Source organism: Chaetura pelagica, unplaced genomic scaffold (genome assembly GCF_000747805.2).
Source record: "Chaetura pelagica isolate M959 unplaced genomic scaffold, ChaPel_1.0 scaffold135, whole genome shotgun sequence".
Taxonomy (NCBI): domain Eukaryota; kingdom Metazoa; phylum Chordata; class Aves; order Apodiformes; family Apodidae; genus Chaetura; species Chaetura pelagica.
The window spans coordinates 2,097,716-2,107,248 of NW_009953649.1; the positions used below are offsets into that span (position 1 = coordinate 2,097,716).

General features: G+C 37.1%; 1 protein-coding gene across 1 annotated transcript in view; it reads left to right on the top strand.

The window, feature by feature from the left end:
- KATNA1 (katanin p60 (ATPase containing) subunit A 1) overlaps positions 1-9,533 on the top strand; it is a 14,948-nt gene that overhangs the window by 1,026 nt on the left and 4,389 nt on the right. The window contains exons 3-11 of the mRNA XM_009999972.1: positions 1,164-1,178; positions 1,524-1,538; positions 2,063-2,246; positions 3,801-3,922; positions 5,267-5,372; positions 5,693-5,851; positions 6,953-7,079; positions 8,655-8,789; positions 9,059-9,185. Of these exons, the coding sequence (XP_009998274.1) occupies positions 1,164-1,178; positions 1,524-1,538; positions 2,063-2,246; positions 3,801-3,922; positions 5,267-5,372; positions 5,693-5,851; positions 6,953-7,079; positions 8,655-8,789; positions 9,059-9,185 (990 nt within the window). The remainder of the gene's footprint in view (positions 1-1,163; positions 1,179-1,523; positions 1,539-2,062; positions 2,247-3,800; positions 3,923-5,266; positions 5,373-5,692; positions 5,852-6,952; positions 7,080-8,654; positions 8,790-9,058; positions 9,186-9,533) is intronic.

The window sequence follows — 9,533 nt, forward strand, 5'->3', positions numbered from 1 at the left end:
TGTTTTTCAGGGCAAAGAGTGCTTTGACTCCAGCCTGTCCTTGTGTAATTCTTGTCCTAGAACTTAGATGTGTGACATTTGCACCAGCAGCTTGCCACTGTTTGTGGTGAAGTTGCCATTTTGAGGCAGCCTACTTGAGAACTTTTGGGGGCTTTTACCTTACGTAGGCCTGACTAATGTCAAGCTGCCTTTTTTTTGCTTCCCCCTGTGTCTAAAGATAACCTTGTCATTCCATGGAAGCTCAGCTGTATTCCTGAACTGATTTTTCTCATCAATTTAAAAATGGTTCTGTATGTAGCTGGTATGAAGAAAAATTATCAAAGTAACAGCAAAATTTAGAGGTGTCCCAGCTCATTGCTTTTTGTGTAGCAAGATGGTTCCCTGCTCTCCTTTGTGAGCTGGTCAGTTAGACTGGCTTAAGCTCAAGGGAAAGGTTGGGATAAAGCAGCTGCAGGCAAGCCTGCTTGTTTCAGAAGTAGTTTTGATTATGCTGGATTAGTGTCTGTGAAACCATGGCTGTGCAGTGTCTTTCCACAATGTAGCTGCTGCTGAAGGATTCTCCTGCCCTCCATGGTTGCCTGATGCTGGTGTTTTTGGCTGTCTGAACTGGTTAACTGGAGGTTCTAACACATGCCAGTGGTAGCATGAAAGAGGGAACAGGAGTGCAAAGCAGACAAGGAAATGTGCATTTTGACAGGTGACTCTTAATTCAGTTTAGCTGTACTGTCAAACTGTTCTTTGAAGCTTTGAACTTACAAGCTGTTTCTCGCAGATGGACAACTTCAGCAGGTTTTTACTTAATATATTTATGTTAAGCCTGCTTTCTGAAAGAAATGGGTCTTGTGTGATCACATTGCTTCTATTTATCACATTTAATAACTTTGGAGCACTGCTAGCCAAATTAATTCAAACCTTCTGGAAGAGTAGAGTCTGGGAGGCAGAACTTTCCTAATATTTTGAAGCTTTCTAGAGAAGTGATACACAAATTCTTCTTTCTAAGAAGGGAAGCACTTGAGAGAACTGCTTGTTCCATTTATCTTGCCAGCTGGTGAAGTACTGAATTATGGTAAGACAAAAGAGCCATAGTGAAAACTAGGGCTGTGATGACATTTTAATAACCACAGTAAATTTATATACTGAGGTAGCAGAACTCTCAAATTTAGGTGGGAATTAGATGTGTGGTCAGTTTTCCTGTATTTTGAAGTTTGGAGTGTGCATAAACAAAAGTATAGGTTGCTAGATACTCCATTTGGGGAGTGAAAAGACTTTTGTCCATATCATTAGCATATTCATGTTGCCTGATATGCATTTCATCTGAAGAGTTATGTACAATTCTGGCAAAATTGCTGCTGTGAATCAATTAAAGACAACATTTATTAATGTACTGGACCCTGATACATTATGAATGATATGTCAAAACATATTTTCTAGTTCTATCTATCAGTCTTTCATGTTTTGTTCTCTAGAAATATCCCTGAACTTAAACTTGACTGGTGGCTTATTAATGCTGGAATTTTAGGAAGACCCCTGGAAAAAAAGTGTTTGTGAGATTAATAAAATGTGGAAGAAACTGAATTTAAAAATAAGTCCATAGTACCAAACATGATACTGGTTTATTCCTGTGTGCTTCTAAAAGTAGTCTAGGTTCCAAAAACTGGAGGCCTCACACATTTTTCTTTCCCAAGAAATAAAAATAAAACTGTCTTTTCCAAGAAACCTTTACATTTCTTTGGGTAGGAGAGTGAGTATCATTGTATTAAGGAGAAAATATGTTGGGGTGGGATTTTTGTTTTACTTTGTGTTTGGGGGTTTTTAACATCATAAAACTAGGACTAATTTTATTTATGAAATATACAAACAAAGGAACTTGTTTTAAGCAAATTATCCCTGAGCTTGTGACTAAAAAAGGATTTTTGGGGACTGTCTAAAAATATCTGTCCTGTTTCTGACATGCAGACTTTTGAGCAAAATGGCTTTTCATTTTGTAACCACTTGATTTGATTATGTAGTGCTCACCAGTCACTTTACACTGAGGCTTTTTGCATATGTTGCAACTAATTAGACCTTCGCCAGGAGCCAGAAAACGTCAGTCTGCTCAGTGCAGTGATTGCAGAGCTCACAACAATCGTTTAAGTGCAGCTGTCAGAGGATCTCACCGTCCATCCTCTCGAAATCCCAATGAGAAAGGGAAGGCAGTCCGCAGCCGGGAAAAAAAGGATCAGCAAAATAAAGGAAAAGAGGAGAAGGTAAGCTTGCAAATAACTTAATGAAATGGAGAAACTCAGTCTTGCTTTCTTAATATTTGAGTGTATGACAAAGTTAGATGCCTATAAAATGTTTCTTCTGTTAAAGTCAGTGTGCTCAGTTCAGTCTCGCCTTGTAAGGTGTCTTTGCCTTATGGACAGTCTTGGTTATAGATTAATGAAAAAGACCAACAAACCCTCATCTAGTGGAAGTGATCTGGGAATTGTTGGCTTGTTTACTGCAACTTGGAGATAGTTGTTTAAAATTATACCATTGAATTACTGAATGGAGCCTAATGGGGCTCAGTCAAATGGGGTGTTCTTGTGAGTTCTTTAACTGCTATTTGAAAGTGAAGACTGAGATTGACTTGACTATTGCAAAGCATTTCAAGATGTAGTTAAAGGGAGATCTTTACTTTGTTGTTGTTGTTGAGATCTTGTATTAGCACCAGACTCTTTTCAGTTTAAACCAAACAAAAAACCCAACATAATGAATGAGAGAGAATTACCTGGAAGCTACTCTTTGTAATCAGAGTGCTTTAATTTTTGCTTGTGCTCTGGTCTCCATAAACTTAGCTGATGACCAGACTAAGAGATTATACTGGACACAATAAATTGTTTCCCAGAGTCTGAATAAATATTCATGTACTAGAGTTCATTAGCTTCAGCCACCTTATGTTGTGGCAAGGTGTCATGACCTGTGGAACTAGTAAAAACTTCAAGGGTGGAATTGTTTAGCTATATAAACTACTGCTTTTATTAGGAGCTAAATTAAATTATTTTAATTGTAATCCCCTCTCACTAAGGGCATACACACACAGAGACAGGGTAGGTCTTTTTTCTTTTTTACAGTTGTTCTGTCATCACCAGTGTTGCTGTTAAGTGTATAGAAACCCAGGGTATGTCTAGTGCATTTTATTTCCTTTCAGTTGCATGGTCTCTGCTGTTTGAGCCCTTTCAATTGTGTAGCTTCTTTGCTTCTGCTGTATTGCAGAGCTGCTTCCCTGCTGTTCTTGTCTATGCTTCTCTATCAGTTGATTAGCTCTCTTTTACTTCTGTGGTCTTCCTGCAGATCACCTTTGCTCATTCTAAATGTGGAAGACCTGCTTAATTTTTTCTAGTGTTCCATACATATGGCATATTTATGACACCTCCAGGATTTGAGATTCTCTAGCTCAGTGTAACACTGTCCGATTCAGTCTCGTATGTAATCCCCCCTGCCCAGCTATTGTCTCAGTTTTTTTATTTTTCTTGGAGAAGAGGTGAATACTTATACTGGGATATAGGTATGTGCAGTGTTGATTACATACTGAAGCAACAAAACTGCATCAGTATAATATGCTGGCCTTGGAGAGAAAGAAATGGGACCAGGGCAGTACAGAGGTCTTGGTGACCCACACAGACTTTGCAGTGCAGCAGTAGTATGAACGGATTGTAATTGTCATGCTGGTTTATATTGCAGCCTTCTAGAAATATGCTGGTATTGCGGAGTTACAGAAATCTGCTAGTAGCGTAACCATTACAACATATTTACATTGTTATATCCTTTACATTTAGAACAAATCCACATCTGAGATTTCAGAGTCTGAACCAAAGAAATTTGACAGTACTGGATATGATAAAGACTTAGTAGAAGCTTTGGAAAGAGATATAATTTCTCAGAATCCCAACATTAGATGGTAAGTTTTAATACTGCTGCCAGTAAAGTTAAGTTGCTTCTTTTTTCCTCTTATATGATATGACAACAATTTAAGTATTTTAATGTGTTCTTGCATATAAAAAGTACCTACAGGTTTTCTTGTTAAATAGGCAACTCAACTTCTTGTGTAATTGAATATTTTTAGAGCTCTCTTTTTCTACCCACAGATTAATAGAACAGTTTGGGTTGAAAGGGACCTTTTAAAGGTCATCTAGTCCAACCCCCTGCCATGGTCAGGGACATCTTCAACTAGATTAGGTTGTTCAAAGCCCTCTCCAACTTGACCATACAAAGCTTCTCAAACTTTTATAAGAGTCCTGAAATCAGTCTTTGAGATACTCTTTTGCAATGTGTAAGATTCTAGTGTCTGCCAGGGTCTCTTAATTTAAAAACCTGTTTTACTACACAAGGGCTTATCAATATCAAAAAACAATTATCAAAGAAATTATGTCAATATAGGAACCCTTTGAAATCTTTCTGGATGTGATGTGACTGCCAGTGTAAAACATAACTGTGTCAGTACCTTTACATAAATGTGTTAAATATTAAACCTTATACAAAGGTTGGTTTGTGTTCCAAATGTTTCTAAGCTTAGGTGATTTTGTGAGGATTAAATGAGCAAAAATCGTCTGGCAAATAAAGTAGGCTTTAAAAAAAAACAACCCAACAATTCCACAAACAACTTTGTGTGCGTGCAGATGTCACGTGTTTCAGGTTAATATGTAAATGCATGTTTCCATGTTTATGTTTAATATTAAATTACAAATTCAGATTTTAAACTAATTATCCATATTAGCAAAAATATTGCTTGGCCCCATGTGGGTAAGCGGATGTCCTGAGAGTTACTCTCAAGAAAATAAGACCAGCCTATAAAGGTATCTAAGAACTAATACTTTTGTTACTCTGAAAAAAGAATTCTAAAAATTCTGTTTAATTTAGCTTCATTCAGTCTTCAGTAAGTTATTCTCATAACTATGAAAGATGGCATTCAGGTTTTGGGCAACAGCCAGGTTCTTGACAAAAGAAGAAAGCATCATCTGTAACTAGCATAAGTTTAACTAACTTGCCTTGTTCTCCTTATTCTTTTTGTGAATAAAAACAACAGAGCTCTAGTGAAACAGTTAATGTCTTTCTGGAGTCCACTAGCCAGATGTCAACTGTAGTTGTAGGCTTTTGCCCCTAAAATGTATATAAATCCAATTCACTTTCCTGAATTATGGAAAAGCTGTTACATAACCAGTTTGATTGCATATTGTTTTGAACTGTGGACTGATTCTTTTGCAGCCTGTCTGAATCTGTCAAACAACTTTCTGTTTCTTGCCAGGGATGACATTGCTGATTTAGTAGAAGCCAAAAAGCTGCTTAAGGAAGCTGTAGTTTTACCAATGTGGATGCCAGAGTTTTTTAAGGGAATTAGAAGACCATGGAAGGTATGAAAAGAAGTCTGATTTCCGTGGTCATGAGTAAGATTCTGAGATTTGATCTTGTTGGAACAAGAGATTTCAAGTGTTTTACAGTTTACATGCATTATTTTCATTTCTAGTAACAAAATGCGTAGTAAATAGTACTCACAAAATAAAGATGTCAGCCAAAGAAATATACTGTTTTCAGCTGTATTGTTGCAAATAAGCAATAGTAATTACTTTTGAGCAACTTTTCAAGGGAGAGTTTATATCTAGCATTTTAATATTACACTGCTAAATAAACTGTTTTGATTCTTGTAATAAGTGGTTGTTTTCCATTTTAATAGGGTGTGCTGATGGTTGGTCCTCCTGGTACTGGAAAGACCCTCCTGGCAAAAGCTGTAGCTACTGAATGCAAGACTACTTTTTTCAATGTTTCTTCTTCAACACTTACCTCAAAATACAGAGGAGAATCTGAGAAACTTGTTCGTCTGCTGTTTGAAATGGTGATTGAAGTTTCTGAACTTAAATAGTGAGATAATGAAGTAAAATTACTTCTGGAATAGTGAAACCTTGCCAAGATCTAGAACTCATATGTAAGCAGCTCTCCAAGCTTCAACCACTTTAGGACCACCTGATAAGGCTGTTTACATTCAAGATCTGTTTGTTCCTAAATAGCTTTATAAAACTGAAAAATAAGGTTGTCTCTATTTTCAGGGATAACTTTCTGCATTAGAGGTAGCTTCCTGTAAGCTGATGGGTGCTGTAGAGCATACTTGAATGTAAAACTGGAGATGGAACCTAATTCGCACCTGGGTGAGAACCCTGTTTAGGCTGTGTATGGGTTTTTTTAATTGTGGTGGATGTTTGTGTAAGTTCAAACTGAACTTGGCTTTTAGAGCATGCAACCCTTGAAATTGGCTCAGAATATGTAGACTTTTTTCATGTGTTACCAGGTTTGCATGCAGTGTTTGCTAGGGTGACTGATACTGAAGGGGGCAGCAAAGCTGCAAATACGGTGGTCAGAAAAGTCAGTAAATAAGACCTTTTACAATATAGTTTGATCATATTAAATGAGTTAATATCACATCTATCAATCAAAAATGCATATACACAATGGACAGCATTTCAACTTCTATAGAACAGTAGCACTTATTATTGTGGGTCCTTGTCTTTGACCTCTTGTTTTCAAAAAGGTTGGAGTTATTTTGCAGTTGACCTGTCACTTGGACAGCTTCCATATCATAGTTTAATATGTCTCCTAGCTTTAACTGAGTTCTTACTCAAGCATTTTGTGATAAGTTTCACAGTTAGAACTGTTATTCCTAATGTATAAAACTGCCTTTAGCTTACTGAAACATTTGCTTATAGCCCTAATGATTATAGGACTTTGCCAGAAACTTCTGCTCAAGTGTTATTGGTGAATCCACAGCTGCCCTGTAGTTGGTTGGGTGCAATGGTCAAAGAGAGGGAAGGTCAGATATTGTTTGATACTTACGAGCTGATTCATTGGGTGAATGTCATTAGCCAGCTCTGAATATGCTGCTGTTTCTTAAATGCAAGTAGACTGCCGTTTCAGTTTCTGCATTATCTTTTGCTTTCTTTAGGCTCGATTTTATGCCCCTACAACTATTTTTATTGATGAGATAGACTCGATCTGTAGTCGCAGGGGAACCTCAGAGGAGCATGAAGCCAGCCGACGTGTGAAGGCAGAACTGCTAGTTCAGATGGATGGTAAGTACCCTTATCACTGGGAAGTCCTGGACTGGAGGAGACTTGAGGGAGAGAAAATAATAATTAAAGCTGCAGTTCTCAATAAGCAATTTGTTGGAAAGCCTTACATGAAATTGGAGTAGAAAGATACAAATGCACCGTTGCAGCTTTCAGTGTGGGAGATAAAAAGATACTGATCGTTTAACAATCTCAGTGACCTCATGTTACTCACCCAGAATAATGAAGATTCAGTGGTGAATAAAAGATTTCAAAACGAGAAGAAAAAAAGTATTAATTGTGCCTCTTGCTCATTTATTTAGCATATCACTCACTTCTGCAAAACCAAGTAAAAAGTAGTTCAAAAGGGCTGTCACCTGTTCCAATTTGAACTTCAAAGGCAATCCTTACACTTAGCTTCTGTGGGGTCTCTTTTTCTCCTGATGATATAAAAAATGAAGGCAGTTTTTTTATAGAAGCAGTTGGGAGAGTTTTCTTTTTAAAACACCAAGTTTGCTGCTGCTCTTTGGTTAGTATTTTCAAAGTCAACAAAGATTAAATAGTAGGTAGCACTGCAAAGTTGCTATAGAGGCATCCTTTTCATACTCTTTTGGTGAGCATGAAGAAGAAAAGGAGCAACTGAAAAGTGCTGATCTATGGAATAATTTGTGACAGAATTCCATGATTCAGAAGATTTGTACATTTATTTGTGGTTCTTTGATGTTGATGCCCTTTTATGTTTGACTTCAAATAGTAGCAGAGCTGTAATGCTGGTCTCAGAACACAAGTATGCACAAGCTGATTTTATTAGTAACAATTATTTGAAGTCCTTTTACTTGAGCATTCATAAATGGTAATTTATATGCAAATTTTCAAGTAGACTAGGCACAATGGCTATTCTACAGCCCAATCCTATGATTGCATGCAAAAATAGTAAATGTAGAGGGTAACAAGTTTAATTAAATCAACCTCTTCATACAGCAGCAGTTTAACAGTGCTTTAGAGACTGAGGTGTTCTCTCTGCCTCTGAGAAGTTGTGATTCAGTCCACCAGATGTAAACATTCACTTCAGCAGTTTCTTCGAGTCTACCTGAGGATGTGGAACATCTGGCCTGAATGCAGAAGTGAAGAAACTTTGTAGGGGGGTAATGCTGCTTTTGCATGGTTGTTAAGTCAGAACTGTTGAGGGATGGGGAGGACATCTGCTTTTTGGTGTGGTGTTTTTTGGGTTTTGAGTGGGTTTTGTTTTTCCTCACATTCTAGTATAGGATCTTGATGTGAAAATTCAAACGCTGCAATGGCAGAAATGCAAACAATTCTGCTGTAAAAGCATTCCAGTCATGGTGGAGAGAAACTTTGATCTGAGCAATGGCTTATGCTATTGGTTCTAATTAAACCAGGTCTCCCATTTTTGCTTGCAGGCTGTCATGTAGATGAAAAACTGAACTCCGTTGCACTTCGTGATGCTGTTGTACCTGAACTCACCAAAGCATAATAGAGCAGCTCTTTTAGTATTCTGGAATTGTGACTGTTGTTCTCTTGATACATGAAAGTATATAAATCAAATGTACATTTTACTTTGTGTTTTCTCCAATGCAGGTGTTGGAGGGGCTACTGAAAATGATGATCCTTCTAAAATGGTCATGGTACTTGCTGCTACTAATTTTCCTTGGGATATTGATGAAGCCCTAAGGCGGAGACTAGAAAAGAGAATTTACATTCCTTTACCATCAGGTATGAAGACTTAGGGAGAAGGGTGGTTGAAAAGACTAAAATCTAAACTCATATCAATATTCCTTAAGTTTTGATCACCTGGTTTAAATATCTAATTGAGATGTATATATTCCTTTATGAATTGAGGACAAGGCTAAATCTAAACATTGAATGGTTACTTTTGTAGCAAGTACAATGTCTTTCTCATTCTTCCCTCTTATCCCTGTTCGATTCATTATTTATCTTCAGAAAGCAAATTGTATAGACTCAATTTTCTGTTCTTTGATTAGCAAAAGGTAGAGAGGAACTCCTAAGAATAAATCTACGAGAGCTGGAGCTGGCTGATGATGTCGACCTTGCAAATATAGCTGAGAAAATGGAGGGTTATTCAGGTGCAGACATTACCAATGTATGCAGGTATGCTATCATTGCATGATTTATGTTACTACTGCTACAAACTCTGAGAAAACTGTTTGTCAAATAACTGATTTACATGGTAAAAATTGTTGGATAAAAACAGATTCACTTGTCTTTTATGTATGGCTAAAAGACAGAAATCCTGTGTTAATTTTTGCTTAGATTTCCATTTGATATTTTCTTCCAGTAATGATGAAAAGCAGTTGCAACATAGTAATCTAAACAAAATATGACTTAGGTAAAATTCCATGTTCTTTTGTGTACATCAAATTCCTTGTGTGAGGAATATCCACAGACTGGTAGGCTTTAACTGGTAGAGTTGTTGCAGTCATTCTATGGAGGTTATAC